The sequence below is a fragment of the Ursus arctos genome, unplaced genomic scaffold (genome assembly GCF_023065955.2).
Source record: "Ursus arctos isolate Adak ecotype North America unplaced genomic scaffold, UrsArc2.0 scaffold_24, whole genome shotgun sequence".
Taxonomy (NCBI): Eukaryota; Metazoa; Chordata; class Mammalia; order Carnivora; family Ursidae; genus Ursus; species Ursus arctos.
In genome coordinates, this window is record NW_026622919.1 from 2,151,133 (window position 1) to 2,170,970 (window position 19,838).

General features: G+C 50.7%; 1 protein-coding gene across 4 annotated transcripts in view; it reads right to left on the reverse strand.

Annotated features, from left to right (window-relative positions):
* The window catches only part of RPTOR (regulatory associated protein of MTOR complex 1), a 329,837-nt gene that overhangs the window by 251,436 nt on the left and 58,563 nt on the right, over positions 1-19,838 (reverse strand). For all 4 annotated transcript variants that reach the window (XM_026483938.4, XM_057317686.1, XM_048227109.2 and 1 more), the window contains exon 2: positions 8,528-8,630. In XM_026483938.4, the coding sequence (XP_026339723.2) occupies positions 8,528-8,630 (103 nt within the window). The remainder of the gene's footprint in view (positions 1-8,527; positions 8,631-19,838) is intronic.

Consider the following 19,838-nt stretch of genomic DNA (forward strand, 5'->3'; position numbering starts at 1 on the left):
AACAGAAACCATTCTAGCAGCCATGCCTTGTACTCGAGCCTGGAAGAGCCAGTGCAAGAGCTGGTGTGCGTTTATCCACACCTGCGTGCGGCCCCCACGCGGTCAGTGCCTTTGGCTAGAATCTACGCTTAAGAGAATGGAAATGGTTTCTTCTGTAAAAAGATAAAAGGCCTGTCCAGGAACCACACTGATCGGCAGCAGCTCCTAGGTGTGCCCTCGGAAGAACCACAACACAGGGAGGGAGGGAGTCCCACCAGTCCCTGAGTGGGGGGGAGCACCAGAGCCAGCCCTCCTCCTTGGACTTCTCCCCTTGGAAAGCCCAGGCCCTCCAGCCCCACACCATCCTCTCCCATGTCCCCAAAGAGAGCATGCGGAATATCTGCCAGAGCGGGAGGGCCCCTGCCACGACTCCCTGGGCACTCTGCCGCCAGTCCAGCAGTCCCTCACTAGTCATGGCCGCCTGATAGCAGCACCCATCTTCCTTCCCTGATCGGGATCAAAATCCCTGCCTTCCCACCGGGGGATCAGGGGCAGCCACTGGCCACTCATCAGGCAGAGATCAACCGAGTGGGGCTGTCACATCCCATCCACTGGGAACCCCCGTGGCCAATTAACTGCACGGTTTCCTCCCAAGGGTATGACTAAGAGTGGGGCAGGGAGAGAGGAGAGGGAGCAGGAAGACGGGAAAACCAGGACAAGGGAAACGGCACATTTACTACCACACTCACTACAATGAGCTAAGCCGTGAAATCAACAAAGCCAAGTTCCTGGTGGGCGGTGCTGACGGTCTGATCCATCTGATGAGGGTCAGGTGGCCGGAACGCAGGTCTGAGACCGGAGTGCCGTCTGAATTAGACATTTCTCCTCTAACGCCCTCATGCGTTTCTACCGAATGAATAAAGTGGGTGGGCAGGTGGGTGGAAGGAAGAGGAGACAGTAAACGGCATTTGTGTAAAATTTTAGCTTTGCATCAATCTTCCTGCAAGCTTTTCAGCATAAGCCCCCTGTATCTCCTGGTGCACAGAACTTCATGTTGACGGGAACTGCAGCCAGCCTACCCCACGCACGGCACAGGAGAGAAGCTCAAGTCCCAAGTGGTCAGATGACTCGGTCAAGGTCACAGAGGCTGGCAATGGCACTGGCAGTCAGCCAACCTGAAAGACCTCCGCGTTCTCTCCACTCTTCCTTCAGAAGAGCCCGTGGGCCACCATCAACTACTACTGTGCTGGTCACTACCACAGCACCTGGTGCCAGCACCGAGGACACTCTCCCTCCTCCTAGCTAGGTTCCGGAAGATTCTGAGAAGGGCTCTGCTGACCTGGTGTCCTCTCCACCAGCCTGAAGACGAGCACAGGTGAATGTTTTTAAAACAATTCTGTGAGGTCACTCCTCCCCGGAAAAGCCTGCATTATGCCACCACTTGCATAACGTGAAAATGAGCAAGACTAACTTACGCTGTCGGGGTGCAGGCCAGGGGCAGGGCGGGCTGTGAGATGGCAAGAGACGGGGCTGGACTGGGGGGCTGCTGAGGCTGCTTCTTGACCTATAATGGGTCAGTCTGGGAAGAGCTGTCAAACTCCACACCGGGGTCCGCACACCTTTCCGTATGTATGCTACCCTTCAGAACAAAGGGTGCCTGGTGGCTCAGTCGGTCTGACTTTGGCTCAGGTCCTGCTCCCAGGATCCTGGATGGAGCCCCGCGTCGGCCTCCCTGCTCCTCCAGAGTCTGTCTCTCTGCCTCTGCCCCTCCCCCTGCTCATGCTCTCTCTGTCTCTGAAATGAATAAATAAAACATTTAAAAAAAAACAAAAATTGGGGCGCCTGGGTGGCACAGCGGTTAAGCGTCTGCCTTCGGCTCAGGGCGTGATCCCAGCGTTCTGGGTTCGAGCCCCACATCAGGCTCCTCTGCTATGAGCCTGCTTCTTCCTCTCCCACTCCCCCTGCTTGTGTTTCCTCTCTCGTTGGCTGTCTCTATCTCTGTTAAATAAATAAATAAAATCTTTAAAAAAAAAAAAATTAAAAAATGGGCAGAGCTCACTGCTCAAAGAACGTCTGTTCCTCTTTGTAGCTTGTATTAATAATGCGGACATTTCATAGGTATCTGTTAATTGACTTACTGACTGAGTACTGCCTACTGGATCAAGTACAAATTTCTCTGTATGGCATTCAAGGACTCTGCCACTAATTAGCTGTGTAACCTTGAGCAGCTAATTTTGATTGAGAAAATAATCATGGCAAAGGGCCACTTTGAAATCAGAAGTGGTTTGTAATGGCTCTGTACTGTACCAGCCACAATCCCCACACGTATTTTACCATTAGAGGCGTACACAGTGGGAGGCACTTCTTCCCACTGAGGCGAGGGCAGAGCGGGGAGCCCCTGGTGGTACCCCCATGGCAGCAAGGCTCTGGCTCATGGCCGGTCACGGCCCTCCCAGTGCCTGTGGGTCCCAGGACAGGAGCCATCATCCGACAGAAGCCTTGTCTACACTGCAGCCCAGTCCTAACCATTCAGCCTCGCCCTCCCCCTCCCCTGCACAGCCACAAAATAGCTGGTGTTCCTGTGTCGTCTCCCACCACGCACTCGGAGCTGGGAGAATCTTCCACAGAGCTGAGGGGATGGCTGGGACCCCGCCGCTCACACAAGGCACTCTGCATACAGGGGCAGGGGAGACTCCGAGCGCTTACACAAGCCTCCTTCGGCGGACAGACAGATACTACTAGGAGAGGCCAGTGCAACCGGACAGAGAAAACAGTCTGGACCGCAGGCCCGGCGATGCACTAGGCTCACGGCAGGGGGTACCCCCGCCACCCGACGCCCGGGGGCCTGGCCTGTGCTCCAAGGGCTCTGCCCCCACAGCTGGGCCCCTTCTCCTCCTCGGGGCCTTGGCTCTCACCTCCCCTGCAAAGCCCCCTCTCTCCACACGGCCTGCTGTGAGTCGCCCACCCACAGCATTTTTTGAGGCTGCTCCTGTCACAGTCAGGCTCCTTTCTTATGTGCTTACACGGAAGTTTCCCCCTCACAGACATCTGTGGACCACCCTGACTGATGGGTCAACCCCGAGTTTGCTGTAACCATCGAGGGACAAGGCCTGGGGCAGGGCTCCATCAACTCCAGGACGTGCGAAGACGGTCACTCTGTCTGCAGTTCATCTGCGCTGCGTCCCGCAGTGCCCACGTTGGGGGGGTGGGGTGGGGGGGGGAGGCTTTCCTCTGAGGAGTAAGAGGAAAACACAGCTAGGTGCCTCCCTAACATTTCCTTAGGATTCCAGCATTTCCCAGCACCTGGCAAACCTCCAGCCTTCTCACCTCTGATGATACATGGCTACCATTAATGAGCACATAAAAAATCTCTCAGCTAAATCAGACCTCCTCCCGTTCAGCACTCAGCCCATCTACCGCGGCTCTCAGACACAGCTACTTCTCCGAAACGTATGGGCACTCGCGGTTCTTCAGCACCGGTGTTTTCAGCATTACGCTGTAGCATTTAATGCCGGGCCGTAAAACAAAACAGCCTCTCCCCTGCTTGTCTGAGAAGAGCTGAGTGTCACTTCCATGAAATAAAACAGCATCTTATTACGTGGCAGAGTGGAGGGGCAGGGGCGGGGGAAAGGGGTGTTGACAGCCAGCGTGCTGCAAGCGCCCGTGCACCAGAGCCTTCCCTGCGCCAGGGGTGCAATGGGGGCCGCGGGTGAGGCTGTGCACTTGTGAGCGGCACGGTGAACCTTCTCCTTGCTTGTTCGGGCAACAACGATTCCTGTCACCATCAGAAAACCTAAAGGGCCACTTCCCGAACATGGACAGATCCATTCTCGGAGTCTCTCCTGTGTGTGCTGGCAGTGCCCACCCAGGGACACAAAAATAGACTGAAAAATAAGAGTCTGCCCATTTGTCAAGCCACCTGCACCCCTCATCCCTGAGGTCAGAGCGGTTTCAACTAGCACGGACCGTCTCTGCTGCTCTGATGTGTGTGTCTGCAGCCAAAAAGCCATCAACGTGCAACCCACCCCACCCCTGGCACAGAGACCCCCACACTCACAGGCCTTGGGTAAAGCACAGGAGACTCGGTTGTCACCTGACACAGGTAATGTCTACTTGGGATGAGAAACATCTAGCACTCTCCTCTCAGACATCCGCCAGAGACCTCCAGCCGACAGAGCAGCTGCCCCGCTAGACTGGCACGCGCTGTGACGGGTGCACGACGCAGGCCCCGCTCCCCTCGCTCCTGAGAGAGGACACGGGGCAGAGGAGAAGCAGACGCAGGGAGCACCTGCGGTTCCCACTCAGCCCTGCAGCGGGTGGGATGTCAGGCAGGGGGAAGGGCCCGGGGTCGGCCGCAGGGTCTCTGCACTGAGCCGTGTCCACCCTCCCAGTGAACCCTCTCCCCAGCCAGGAGGTAAGTGCCATCGCTGCTCCACTGCACAGATGAGGAAACTAAGGCCCCAAACCATGAAGCAGCTTGCTGACGTGAACGGCTGGGAGGAATAAAGCCAGGGTCTTATGAACGCAAAACCTTCGGGTTTCTGGTGACGGAGCGCAAAGCCAGAGAGGGGACACAATGTGGACACTGGCTGCCTTCTGAACAGGAGCGCCCTTCAGCCACAGCTGCACGGCCCCTGCAGGGGGTCTTCCTTGCGACTTCTTCCCCAGCCATGACACACTCGGACATTCACATCCTGAAAAAGGCAGAAGCAACCCACCTCGGGTCGGGGTGTCCTTGTCCTGCCAGCCAAGCCGCTCCACAGCTTTCACCGCCTGAAAGCTCGCATCACCACTCGTCCCCACACACCCAGGGCGTGGGCTCTGCTCCTCTTTCTCTGGTCACTGCTCGTTCTGGGCTGGTGACCTCCCCAACCCCCTTCTCCGACCACCTAGGCCGTTCTAGCTGTCCCCTGGAAGCTACAAGTTGCTCTGCTCCCAACACCCAGGAGCACTGGCCTCCCGCAAAACCACCCCACCATCTCCACGACTGGGCCCCAACTCTCAGTCCCAGCAGCCGCTATCATCATGCCTACAGCACTTGCTGAAATGCTAGACCTCTTCCTGAGCAAGCCTAGAGCCACCGGGTGAGGCCGGGCGAGGCGGGCCGCCGCTCCCGGCTGAGGGGTGGCTCCCGGGAGCCACCCAGTGCCATCAGGGGCTCGGAGCTTGTCCACGGGAAGGGAAGAGGCATCTCGGTGGAGGGGCTGGGGACCCGGCGGGGAGCAGGACACACACCTGCAGGGGAAACGGCAGGATACAGGAGTCTGAAGATACAGACAGCAGGGATGAGAAGCTGTCTCACACAGCATAAACGATACCAAGTAACCATATCAAGGCTGTCAAAGGAGGGAGTTACAAATATGGGAAAGTCCTGTTGGACTGGAAAGGAAGCGGTTCTTAACCTTTACCGACAGTACAGAAATACAGATGTGAACGTGTATACACAGAGAGACACGTGTGCACACGCACGCATGAAGGAGAGAGGGAGCAACGAGACACAGGTTCCCATGAGAACATCAGCACCCAGATCCCAGTTTCTAAATCTGGATGCCGCTGACGGGAACTGGGCTCCTGGGAGGTGTGGTCCGTGCCAGGACGGGGCAGAAAGCACAAGCTGGAAGTAAGGACTACTCAGGGAACAACGACACGAGACAAGGGCCACACAAGCCAGTGGGAACAGGGCTGGCTGGCTAACCGGGAACATCATGACAAGCAGCGGTGACACTGGACTGTAACCCACTGAATGAAAAAGGAAACCGTGATTTCACACCGAATACATTCAAAGTCTGATGAGGAATATTCGCACAGCTACGCACCTCTTCCCAAAACTCGTCATTACTTAGAGGGGAAGGGGGCGTTCGGAGCGCGGAGTTCCGGCAGCACCTGCTTCATCAAGCGGTAAGCAAGTTAGTTGCATAACCAGTAACGGGATAAGTCTACCCATTTGCCACCTGACACACGCGCCACGGGAGGAGGCCAGATCTCTTCTGGGACACTCCTGCTAATCCTAAGGAACAGAGGGGCGTTCTACCAAACGCAGCCTGTGATCCTCTGGGTGTCAGGGTCATGGGGTCAAGGAAAGACTGAGGACCTGGTCCGGTTTGGATGGGACTAAAGCCAGGGCAACGCACGATGCTGAGCCAGGTCCCTGTGCCACAGACAGCATCCTGGGACAGGTGGCGCGCCTGAATGCACCCACGGCCACCCCTCGCGGTGAGGGCCCCCCAGTGCGGTGACAGTCACCGTCGCGGTGACGGCCACGCTGGGATCAAGCCTGCAGGAATCGCGATAACTGACAGGAGGTGGAGCAGCGTGGCCGGGGCTTCTGCAGGAATTGCGATAACTGACAGGAGGTGGAGCAAGCAGCGTGGCCGGGGCTTCTGCAGGAATCGCGATAACTGACAGGAGGTGGAGCAGCGTGGCCGGAGCTTACTCTCGTACAGAGCAGGAAAAAGATCCTTAGCTCTGTGCTTGCAGCTTTGGAATTTGTTTTTTCAAAATAAAATTTAAAACATGCACTGGTAGATACCACTGCAAATTTGCCAAATCAAATCTCCAGGATTCTTCTTTCTCTTATTCCATACTGTTAAAATCACCATCAGAAGGGCCAGCTCCAATCACTTTTGAAATAAAGGCTAAATACAAAATCTTTAACTTGGAAAAAGGTATATGCCCTTTTGAAACCAAATCCACTTAAATTAGTACAGAGTAGATTACATTCCTAAAGTGCAGAGAAATTTTAAAAACACGGTATAAAAAAATCTATTCATTTCCTGGATTTTTTTCATGGCAAGAAGGAAGTAAGGAATCTCTTTTATTTTCACTGACATCGTCCCATATACACCCATCAAAGAGACTGTGTGAGGTGTGAGGGGGGCTCTTGATTTCTTGGGGGGGGGGGGGGAATGAACGCCCAGAGAATCTAATGGAAGCCAAGAATCCTCACCTGGAAGATGCAATTCCACACTCAGACACCACCACCCACACGATCCCAGAGGGTTCACGCATCCCTGGAAGCACACCCTGGGATCCGGGTTAAGAAACGTTGTTCTAAAAACCTAATACAAGAGTACTTAAAGAGGGAGAAAATAGAACACAATTGGTAAAATCCAGCTTTGACGAGGGGTAAATGAAGTGGAAACAGTCACTGGTGGCTAATACGAAGTCAATTTCACCGGCACGGACGCCGGGGACGTGGCAGAAAGCCAAGAAGGCCTCTAGGGAAATCAGCCACAGGAGCAGCTACTCTGTCACTGGGCGTGGGGGCTGCAGGCGGGGACACTGTGAGACAGAGACGGTCACCCTAAGACCCCGGAGACAGTGAGACAGGCAAGCAAAGTGGGGAAAACAACACTGTTTCCAATGCAGACTAGAATCCAGGCTTCCGCTCCCCACCCCCCGCCCCCAACCAAAAGTAGAGCATTCCTGGACACCTCTGGGAACCCAATCACTGCTTCCTGCCAGCAAAAACCCTGGGGGGGTCTTTCAGTTAGCAAAAACAGGCTCTAACAGAGCCGCACAAAGCCGCACAAAGCCGGCCTTCAAATAGCAGAGGAAATCTGTCATCTGCAATTTCTGTTATTTAAAGTAGATGAAGGAAATTCCTGCTTTTGCTGAGAGATGGAGAAAGCTGGAGGGGGTGGGGGGTGCTGCGGCCCCAATCTTACCAAAAAGAGAAAGCTAAACAACCCACAACAGAAAAAAGAAAAACCCACACTCACTGTTCAATTACACCGAAGTTTAGAGACAAAATAATCCCCAATTCACCACAAACTCTTCCATGAAACAAACGATGGGACTATTTCTCAATCCATTTAAATGAGGGCAGCATTATCTTGCTACCAAAACCAAACAAAAACGTTGCAAGAAAAGAAAACCACAAACTAGTATCACTCATAAACACACTGAAAAAAAATTCCTTAAAAAAATATTAGCCACTGAATCCAGCAATGTATAAAAAAACATAACACAAATGGGGTTTATTCCAGGCATTCAAGGTTGGCTTAACAACCAAAATTCAATCAGTGTAATTCACCACATCAACAAGCTAAAAAGGAAAGTCAGGTGATTATGTCATATATGTTAAGAAAGCATTTTGTAAGATCCAGCACTGACTCTTGAAGAAAAATCTCTCAGCAGACTAAGAAACATCCCGCTAAATGGCAACAGCCTAGTGCTCACCACCCCCAACACCGGCCGCGAGGCACTGGGCAGGCCGTCCTGGGGAGAACCGGGACTCCTCGTGGTGCACACAGGAAACAGCTGCTCCATTTTTTTAAAGTGTACATAGCTACTATTACATGCAAATGTAAAGGAGAAAACGCTCTAATCCCATAATCATTACTTACTAATTTTCCTTGAAACACTCTGTACAGAACAAATCATACCTTAAAGGTTCTAGAAGTCCAAAAAGAAATAAACTCTCAGATTCACGCAAACCAGTGCCGGCCCCCAGCGGACTCAGTTAGTGGGGGGCGAACCCGACCCAGCCCAGAGCCCCTACTTGGACTCTCGCCACAAGCCATGAAGAGGGAGGGGCCGCACTTACCGATCCAGCACTCCAGACGTGCACAGGGGGTGGTCTTCACCACATCTGGAGGGTCCACGCCAACATTCAGGCACAAAACTAAGGCAACACTGACCGTCTTCATCTGGAAACACAATAGAAATAAGTATTTCAATATGCATCCCACCGACACACTATTCCAGGCTCAGAGATGCCCCCAGAACCTATGAAATCCTGTCCCCACCACTGGCCTCTCCAGCCGTCCTGTGCCACCCCCAAGGTCCTGCACAAGTAACTTCCTTCCTGGAGGGGTTTTGGAGTAACACGGGCAGATGGGAAGAGGTCCGTGGCAGGGGAGGCCTCCACAGGCTTCCATACGACATTTCTGTGTCCAGAAACTGAACTACTTGACGAGAAAATATGAAGGCACTTGCTACATTCTGCCAAAATCCTCTGCAAAAACTTTGCACAAACTTATACTCTGACCAGGTTACACTACTCTCATTACCTAAAATCATTAATGATTTGATAAGAGAAAAACTGTCATAGTGATTCCGTCAGCATTCTTTTGGTAATAGTAACATGGAGTATTTTTTCAACTGTGTATTTACTATTGATGACTTTTATGTTTTGTGGATTTCCTACTCATGTTCATACTACCACACTGGCATCAGTGACTATTTCCAATTGATTTCATGTACTCTTTACATATTAAAAACTGCATCCACATTATTTGTTGCGAATATTCCCTCAGTCTGGCATTTGCCATCTGATTCATTTCCTGCTTCTTGACATACAAAGCCTTGGTTTTGTCATCTGATGCAGCTTTCTGCACACCTGTTCCTTCTCCAGCAGCCCAGTATGCGGAACGTCAGCCCTCCCTACCCAGCTGCTCAAGCCAGAAACCCGGAGCTCAGCCTTCAAACGTTTACTGAGCACCTACTGGTGCCAATCACTATTTTTAGGTGGTGAGGATACATCCATAAATCAAAGGAACCAAAATCCCAGCACAGACGGTGGTAGGGCTATCACTTCAAACAGGTGAGACGGCTCCCGGCTGAGTTACCAGCCTTGACCCCTCTGTCTCCTATTCCTGAACACCAGACACCACTCTTTGACTCCTCGCCCTACTTGTTTCATCCAGCCTCCTAACTGCCTCCGAGGCCTGCCCCCTTCGCTATCCCTGCTCCCAGCCACAGCCAAGTCCAAGCCGGCTCTGGGCTACAGTTGCTCCCCTGCTGCCCCGTCTCCAGGGCGGGCTCCATGCTGCAGAAGCACACCTTCAGACGCATCAAAATCTTGAAAGCCCAATTCCTGCTAAGCACGCCACCCGCCTGTCAGGGCCCCACCCTCAGTGGCCCGTCGTCCTCTGCCCACTTGGCATGACCTCGGGCATGACCTGGAAGGCCGCCCCTCCTGCTCCACCAACCCAGACTCTCCCTTGCAGTCTCTGTGTAGACAGCCATTTCTCAGGGAGGCTTGCCCCCAAACCCCAGTGGGGACGGCGCCACCAGGCGCCATGCTCTCCTGCTGGCAGAGCTCTCTGACCTAGGCTCCCAAGATCAGAGCTGACCCACCTGGACGCCAACTCCCAGCACATGCCCAGGGCTCAGGACTTCCCTGCTCAGCGAGGGCCCACGTGGATTGCTTCTGGTGTTTTGATGTGTTTTACATGTAACCCTCAAGCCATCTGGATGTCACTGTGGTATATGACACAACATGAGGAATAATTTCTATCTCAAAACATCAGCCAATCACACCAATTCGCCCTGTTAAATAATCCCCAGACTCACAGGTTTGTAGGACTCCTACAGCATATATAAATTTCCAGATAGACCAAATTCTACTTCAGGCTAACTGAATTTATCCCATCATCCCATCGACCAAGAAGTCTACGGGTACCACACTGATTTAAGTCACTTATCTTTACAACATTTCACAGTGCTTGGCAGGGAAGGTTTCCTTCCTCACGATCTTTTTAAAACTTTTACTTAGCTGTATTTATATTCACCTCTCTTTTTCCCAAATTAATCTGTTATTCAATTTTTTAATCCCATAGAGACTTTCACTAAAGTTGCATTAAGCTGCATATTGATAACATTGAGTATTTTAAATTGTCTTCTTTGATCCGAGAATTCCACATATGAGAATCTGTCAGAGAAAAATACCGAAAATTATAATAAAGAGGAAGTCTGTGCGTGTAAAGATTTTCTTCACACCATTTCTTGAAGAACAAGTAGAAATAACCTAAATTTTAAGTGAATGAGGGAATGTTAAAGCATGCCATTATATTCTCTTGACAGAATGACACTTAAATTCTTATAATGTTAGATGAATACAAATTGATTCAAAAATACCCAAAAATTGTATTAAATATATAAATTAATTTTGGCAAGAAGTGACAACCTCCTAATAGTCAATTTTTCTATACAGGAACACATATGTTTCTCCATTTATTCAAATCTTCTTTTAATTTTTGTCAGTACTGTTTTCTTAGTTTTCCTCACCAAGAAGTCCGTCACGTTTCTTTTAGGATTATTCCTAGACACGACACGGCTATCTGGGGAAAGTGTGCTTCTATGCATGTATTCTATTCACGTGGTTTCTTAGGAGAGCCGCTGACACCTCCACCAGTCACTTTATTAAATTCCTCATTAAACGTAATTGCTTCTTGGTGACCCTCCACAGGGCCTGTAAGCTGACAGAGACACCGCTACAAATAACGAGTCTGTCTCGCGCTTTCCAACGGCTCATTCCTCTCTTCCTGTCTCAGGTCTAGGCCCTGCCCACAACTTCCAAAATAGCATTGCTAATGCCTACAGAACATGGCAGTGGCGATCTTCGCACCGGCTTTAATGAGACGTCGTGAGTGCTTCCTCGTGAAGAACGCGGGCGGTGACAGGAGACGCACGTATCACCCACCTTCCCGAAGCCCGTGTTAGCACGTTTCGCCGTGGCGACGAGACCTCCTCGTGCAAGTACTGATGCACCTGTCCCGGTAACCGGAATCCAAGGAGGATTTTTGCTTTTATGAGAAAAGGCAAGAAGCAGAAAGGCGTGCGGGGTTGGTTTGCAGCCGCCGCGAGGAGGCGTGCACCTGCCCCAGGGCCGCACGCGGCATCTCCCGTCCAGGCTCTGGGCCGTGTCAGAGAGCATCTGGTCTTTGTCTCCGCTTACCGTGTGCATCTGTTAGCAAGATGTGTCCCTAAGGTCTCAGTAGAGCCTGAGAGGTCATTTTTGGGATCTCAAAAATTGTTTCCCACATGAATTATTGGTTTCTCTGCTTTACGCCACTTCAACTCAGGAAAGGTTTCATTGCAGTGCACTGTTTTTGGAGAGCGGGGAAACCTGTATAATCTTTATCGCATCAAGAAAAGAGTCCTGTGTTCAAAACAGAATTTAAAGTGTTGGGGGGGGACAGTATTTAGTCTTAAAAATATATATATTTATTAATGAGAAATCGCTTTCTAAACGAGCCATACGCCTACCACCAGAGACATACCGAAAAGAAGAACAGTGTCTTCCTATGGACACGTGCCAGAATCTTCTTCTTATGAACCATACACACAAATGGTCCCTTTATTTTCAGGAGAAAGGGCAGAAAATCCATCAGAGCACAGCAATGGTTATTGCTTTTCTTCGTCATTTTCCAATATTTAAGTGATCAGAATCAATAATCCCGTACAGTTGATCCATTATCTTCCTGAGGATTAGCTGCTTCAAACTACAAGTTCCATGGAAACATCTCTGTGGCCTTCCTACGGCCGTGGTAAGTCATACTCGCAGCTGCCCCACACCGTCTTTAAAGCAAGGGGTTTCTCCTGTGCTCTGAAACGGAAAGGTCTCGAGAGGCGGTCACCCACACCCTGGAGCGAGCTCCAAGCGGCTTCACTCAGTCACCCCGGGGCCCGCGGGAAGGGCAGCCCACCCGGAGAAACCCATCTCTCTCTCTACAGATCAGGTCGAATTTTCAAAAACACGGTCTGCCCCCCCCCGAAGCTTAACGGGTCTCCGTAGCCTTACTCTGTCCTCGATCTGTGAAGGGAACAGGCTCCTGAACTGTCAGGTTCCTTCACAAAGCCCAGCCGAGCGAGCGACACTCAGCGGGCTGCGTTAAGGGACACCAACCGCACTGGGCCACAGGTCCGCGTCGGCACCTCTGAGCAGCAGGCCTGGCAGCCACCCCCACAGCCGGCCCGGAGCCCTGGGAAGGACGGGGGAGAGCCCCTCTTAGGGGAACACGTGCTCAGTGAGCCCCCACGCTCCCCCTCGTGCCTCGGGGACTCGGGGCAGGCCTCCTGCTCAGTCACTTCTGACCATTTCGGTGCAACAGCCCCCGCCAATTACTCTCGCTTACCCCCTAACAGGCAGAGGGCCAAGAAACCTGAGCTCTCCGGCCATTCTAATCCTTTCCTAAAGGGCGCTGAACCGGGTGCTCGTGTCCCCACCTGCATTTAGGCATAGCTGCTTTCTCCTCCAGACCTCCCTGGGGTCAGGGAGGTGGTGCAGGATGAGGCAGGGCTTGGCACAGCACCCACCAGCCCCGGTCACAGTCCCACCTTGTCCTCCTCAGCTGACACTCCAGACACATCACATTCCCTCAACCTCTACAACCGTACTTAATAAGCTTAAACACACAATTCTCAAATAAATTCTGATTTAATTACAAAATTAGTATGTTGGAAGCTCTCTAAGGGCTTAGAAATACTAATGGAAGCCCAACGATCACCTTTTAGTCCCACAGGACGTTAATGGGCCCCATGTCCCCATGCCTGTCACCGAGCACAGGCTTCGTTAGTGATTAAATTTCCCGTGGTCGCTTTACAGGTGAGCAACAGGACAGCATGGCTCTCAGACAGTGTGAAATTCGCTCCACTCCATCAGTGAAGACACGGAAGGAGATAATCTGATTCGTCCTTGCTCATACAATACACACCTGAGCCTACATCCTGATTTATGCATTTTTAAGAAAACAAAAAAGGTCTCAAGAATATATTGACACATGGATTAGAAAAACATATTCGGCCTAACCAATTTAATTCCACTAGTGGGCAAAAGACATTACCAGTGAGTATCCTTAAGCCAATCAAATGTGTCTTGTGCTCCCTTGCAAATTTTTAGCAGTGTTGGCCTGATTCCAAACATGGTAAGTTTTAAATTCTTAGCTATACCCTAAAGTGCCTTTTTGGTATTTTATTTTCATTTCTCATTCCAAAAATTCCAGATTAATGTTTTTTAATAACACAGTTAGAGCATTAAGAGAATATAAGGGCTATGAAATTTAATGTGCTGAAAAATGCGTAATAGTATATAAAATAACCATTTTGGACTTGAAAACATTTCTTCTTCAGTGCAATATAATTGAAGATGACAGTTATATCCGCAGAGGTTAATTCTGAACTTGAAAGGAGTATCATCTTAAGAAGCTATGAAACATTAAGTGGTCATTGACAATGTGACCTTAGTCATGTCGTTAGTTCCAACGGCTCCCGAACAACGCCCTAAGCCTGAAAGTGAGAGGCAGGTAGGGACGACCTCTCAGGGCCCGAGGACTTCTCCAATCCTTGAGTTCTGGCTCCAGGCCGCGGCTCTCCAGCCGTACCAGAAGCACCCCTACAGGCACGGAGCATGCTGCCCTACGATTCTGGGCCCAACCACGCTTTGGATGGGAGATAGGAGAGACTGGGGACAGCCAGGTAGTGAGGACTGCCATTCCTAAAAAGCCTGGCTAGTGTCCTGTCATACAGTCCTCTGGCACTGGGTTTGTTTTGAAATTCAAAGTTTTTCAGATTTACAAAAGAATAATATGGTACATAACTCATATCTCATAGAATACACGCAAAAGGGTCTGTCTGCAACAACGTTCAGTATTCAAACCATTAAATGTCCACAGTGAAATGCACAAATGTCCACTCTCCGTGGGATATATACTAGTAACCAGGTCATATCCACTTTGCCACAAGACGAGAGGTGAAGAAGACCTTTCCAGTGTCCAGAGCTCACTGGGTTCAGAACTGCAGACGAGCGCCTGCAGACCTGATCACCACCAGACTCAAAAGCCCCCGTCTCCCCAAGCGCATGTCACCCCACTGATTAAAAACACATTAATACCTGCCACCAAAGAATTCAAAACAAAATCACAAGGGATTCCTTTATTTGCTTCCTCCTACTTAACTGATTTGATAAACCATATATATCTTAAAAGACACAGTTGATCAAGCGGCACACTCAACCCTGAATATAATAAATTCAAAGCTTACACACAACGACATCCAAGCTGTATGCAGAATGAAGAAAGCACATATATGTTAAACAGCCCGATCACGGCTTTCTGCTTCCCACACTGTGAGCCTGACTCACAAGCAGGTGTTAATAGAAGAGAAACAGGAAGCAAGGCTGGGGGCTGCCACCGCATCCACTATCCCCGGCCTGTCTGAGGCAGAGCCACCCAATTCCCAGCAGCGCTCGTTAAGATTCAGAGCATCAAGCAAAAACTTTGAGCGGAGTGGAAGCTACACAGATGCATAATTTATAAAGGAAGTCAGAAACTAGAACATATAGCAAACAGAGCAGATACACCATGGGGCGGGGGGCGTCAAGTTGAAAAAAAGGAAAAACAGGTTTGCCTCCTAACTCCCATCCCAAAGACTGCCAGAAAGAAGCGAACAGTAAGCCTCGCAAGAAGCACATCAAATGGAATTTCTGCAGCCCAGACCTGCAGCACAACACAAGATCCCCATCACCAGCCGCCTCGGGGACCTGGCGCTCCCCCATCTGCATACTCCTTTGTTCATTCAGCTGGAACTGGAGCCAGCGAGGTTCCTGAATTTGTAAGTCCATTCCCTACCTTTAGCCAGAAGCCTAATTTAGGTTCCAGTTCTCTTTTTTGAGGCTAAATTCTCTCTATAGTTCCTTGCGTTTAAAATCTGCCTCCACTCCTGTAAGGCAGGCTAATGAAAAGGGAAGAGACAACGGGTAACTTTTCAACATGGACAACCAGAAAGCCGCATTCACGGCCCTCCTCTCAACCATATGCGCCACAGCGCTCCTTTCTCGCCTCTCCCATCCCCTCCAAACCACCCAGGACCCTGGGGGCACGCTTACTTCCCATGTAAAAGGCCCTTAAAAAATTCAGGTCTCTAAAAATCAAATTAAAGAGCTGCACACAAAATAGGTTTATTATAGAGATCATAACTGCTTTAAACAAACCAAAGAAATCACTTCCTGAAGGAGCTCTATACCGAATCTTTCTGTGATTCCTTCGTGAGGCAACCAGTGTCGCTGGTGCCTCCTTGGCCAACCCGGACATCTGCGCGGGGATCTGCCAGCGACCCGCCCCACCCCACTCTGAGAAGCCACCTTCTCGCACTAGTGAGCTGGGGGAGGGACACCTTTTCTTATAACACCGTATGGGGTGAAAGTTTGAAAAGAAAATCCAAGTAACTACCCAGTCTCTTTATCTCAAAAGTGAAAATAAAAATACTCTGTCACAGAGGGAGACCATGAAGATACAGATGCTTACAAATTAACTTTAAATAATTCAACGACATAAAGTCTAAATATGCTAAACTTAAATGCTACTGAAGCCTATGGGTCAGGCTTAAAGGGCAGAATTCAACGGCATATGCTAAATGATACTATCTCCTACATGATGGAACATTACGGTGCCTTTAAAAACGTATTTTCAGGGGCACCTGCCTGGCTCAGTTGGTTAAGCATCCAATTCCTGGTTTTGGCTCAGGTCATGATATTGGGGTTCTGAGACTGAGCCCCACACTGGGCTCCAAGCTCAGCAGGGCCCTCCTTGAGATTTTGTCTTCCTCTGCCCCTCCCCTCTCTAAAAATAAATAGATAAATCTTTTTAAAAAAAACATATTTTCAGGTTGCACAAATCTGTTGGTGGGCTCTACTAGTAAATGGGTAAACTTTGTAGTATGTGAATTATATCTCAATAAAGCTGTTTAAAAAGATGTATTTTCAAGGACTGCAAAGTGGCACAGGAGGCACCCAAACATAATTTGAGTGAAAAGAGGAAGGTGCAAAACCATATCCACATCATTATTATTCCAAATGTGTATATACACACATGCAAAGGACGCAGAACAAAAAACGAGATGTCACAAGTGGTTTCAATCACGGAGGAGTGGAAAGTGTGGATGATTCCCCTTTTTTTCTTTGTACCTGGCCCTTCTGTGTATTTTCAAATTCTCCGTAAACAAGTATTTCTAGAAGCAGGGGGAAAACCATCAGAATGACTTCATTACAATAGTCAAGGATCTCTGTCCTGCGTGCATACGTGTGTGTGTGTGTGTGTGTGTGTGTGTGTGTGTGTGATTTTTATTACATTCTGAAGAAAGAGAAAACAGCTCGTTGGGCCAGCTGAAGCTTAGACTAGTATCCAAGGCAACGAGCGCGCTGGGATCGTGAGAGGAAATGCAATGCAGGCGACAGCGCGCGTGCTCACGGAGAGAAGCCGGTTCTCGGTTCTGAGCATTCCAACCACACCGAGTGTGGCCTCGTGATCCAGAAATACCTGGTCCTGACAGAGCGAGTACAGCAAAGGGCTCCCATCCTATTTCTTCCACTCCTTCCCAGTTTAGGACACAGATAAAGCCCACTGCTAAAATTTCTTTCTTGGCAAGGAGATTTTCCTTCAATAAACGGATTGATTTCAAGGCTACTTAGAGATTTCTTTTATTTGGTAAGACACTGGGTCATCTCTTCCCCACTCCTAACGTAAATTAAAACCAGCAGCATCACCATGGGAGCAAGCCGTCGGTCCAGGACTAACTTTTCTTCTACTCTTTAGTATCCAGCGGTATGATACCCGTGACGCATACCTCAAAAAAACAGTCCCAGGGCAAACACCACTACACAGAGCTCCCACGCTGGCTGAAGGCACATGCCCGTGGTGCCTGGACCGCCTTGACAACTGGCATTTCATAATGTCAAAGTCCAAGGATGTGAGGTGGGGCTGTTTCCTTCTACTCCATCCCTCGTCCTGCTTGGGCCGACATAGCTGATGAAGAAGCTCTCACAGGTCCCGAAGCTCCACGTGGAGGCCACGGTGGACTCGGACCACGGAGCCCTGGATTGGGTCGCAACCCCACGAAAGCTGTGGGGCACAGCACAGCTCAGGGGCTCCCGGGAAGGCTCTACCTGACGATGGGAAGGAAGGGAGGTCCACCAGAAGGCTGCTGTGCTGAAAGAGGAAGGCCTGCACGAGGCGTGGCAAGAATGCAAAGGGACAGGAAAGAACCAAAAGGAAGGGGAAAAAAAACCCACCTCAAAGAGAACAGATGACAGCGTGTGCAGCTATGGGGTGGCAGCGATGAAAGCCACAGGCCCGTCACAGGTCTACATGCTGACACTCTAAGAAGGCTCCCATTCAGATGCTCCCACAGGGAAAGGATGCAGCAGACATCTGCCACCTGTGGTCCCCGTAACCTGTTCAACACCTTCTGTGCATCTTGGCAACTTCCTATACTACGGGTGCTACCTTTCCAAGGGAGAAAATTCAGCAACTGTGAGTCGGACTCTTGCAGCTCAGGGGCCAGCATGTGGCCTACACTCCTCCAGGTAGATGCACCTGCCCGATCCAGCAACGCCAACCCCCCCCCAGGGAGCTGCATGGCAGGGGCATCTCTTGAGGGCGGCACTGGAAGGTGCTTCCCAATGTCCCAGTTGTTCAGCCACCGTTGGTGGCTTCACAACTTCAGAGCCTGGCTCCAAGTCCTCCCAGAGATCCTTCACTAAATTCCTTTCTGCTTCACCTTGCGTGGATTCTGATGGCTGTAGCTAAGAACCCTCAGGCTCTTTAGGGGACAGAACATTCTAAAGCCAAGACCATTGTTGGAGTTAAGGAAATGGGCATCTGATAAAAATCACCCGCCCGAGGGTCATCACACCTGGGAACTGAGGACACCCAGATTTTCCAAGGTGCTATTCTCCCAATGACTGGGACCTTCACCTCCCGTCTCACGCAGACTAACTAGCTGACCATGTCTAACGGAGGCAAGGAGGGAACGAAAGGTCAGAGCTGAACCATCAGTGAACCACCACCATCCGGAATCTTCCCAGGCCCTGAACACACTCAGTCTGAAGCTACCAAAGGAGCACCTTGATCTCACAGTACTTTAGATCTAGAACTGGTACTGGCCTCTCCTTCCTTCTGGACGGCAGGTCTGGAGGAGAAGAGGCTCAGGAGGCCCCTCCGCGAGGGCCCAGGAACAAGAACCGGAGCAGGCCCGCGTGTGCTGGAGCAGGAGGGGAGGTCTGGGTTGGGGAGGGGGCAGCAGGGCGGCAGGCCACCTGCAGGGGGCAGCCAGTGGCTTAGCAAACCTCATCTTCACAAAATAATGTCAGAACGCCCCCATGACCCAATTATTCAAAGGAGATCTAAGTGAGAAATGACCACAGGACAGGGCCACAGGTGGAAAGAATCATAAACATGAAGTTTGAACTTCTCTGGAAGTCCCGCTGGTGGAAGTGACAGCACTGCGAACTTTCTCGGGGCCATGGGCCGCTAAACCAGCTGACAGCAAGCCCAGGAATACAGCCAGGCCCACGGCCCAGAATTTAAAGCCACAGACGAGCGGAGGCACCTCTTCAGCCGCTGCTTCAAAGCAGGAGTTCGGATCTGAGTGGTGAGGCGTCTCCGACAGCCTGTCATTGGCTATGAACACCTCTCCTGGACGCTCTTGCAACTCTGCCCAAAATGTTTTGTCTTCAACATTCTCCATCTGCTCTGCTCTCAGACACTCTCGCAACACACCCAGGTACGGAAGATCCACATTCACCCCGCGGCGCCGTGTGAACAAAGCCAAACCTCACCTAAAAACACGGGTCTGCAAATGTGGTGGGTTTTTCTGCAGACAACGGAGTACAAGGATCAGTCCTGAGGACGCCGTAAAAATCATGAATAATCCCCACAAAACGTATGATTTGAGAAACAAGGATAGAAAGCAGGCTAGCTGAGCGCTGGTGGCAAACTCTCCTCTTAAAAGGGTAATTTTAAAGAAAAATCCAAGTGGAACCTCAAAAACACAACATTTAGATTATTTTTCCTTTAAAAAAACAAAAAGCAAAACCAATTTCAAAAATGAATGCTATCCTTCAGGGAACATTTCAAACATGAATCACAGCAAGGCTCTGAACCTCTGAAGGCCAGTCCCTTCCCCAGGGACGCCACCTCGCTGCCACCTCGCTGCTGCGCCCCCCGCCGCCGACCAGGCCTCTCAGACCGCAGCCCGGGGCTCAAGGAGCATCTGTTCATGGGCGGGCCGCTCTGGACTTGGGCATGTCCACCTCAGCCAGTCAGCTTTGAAGCTCCCGGCCCTGGACCCCCTGCTCA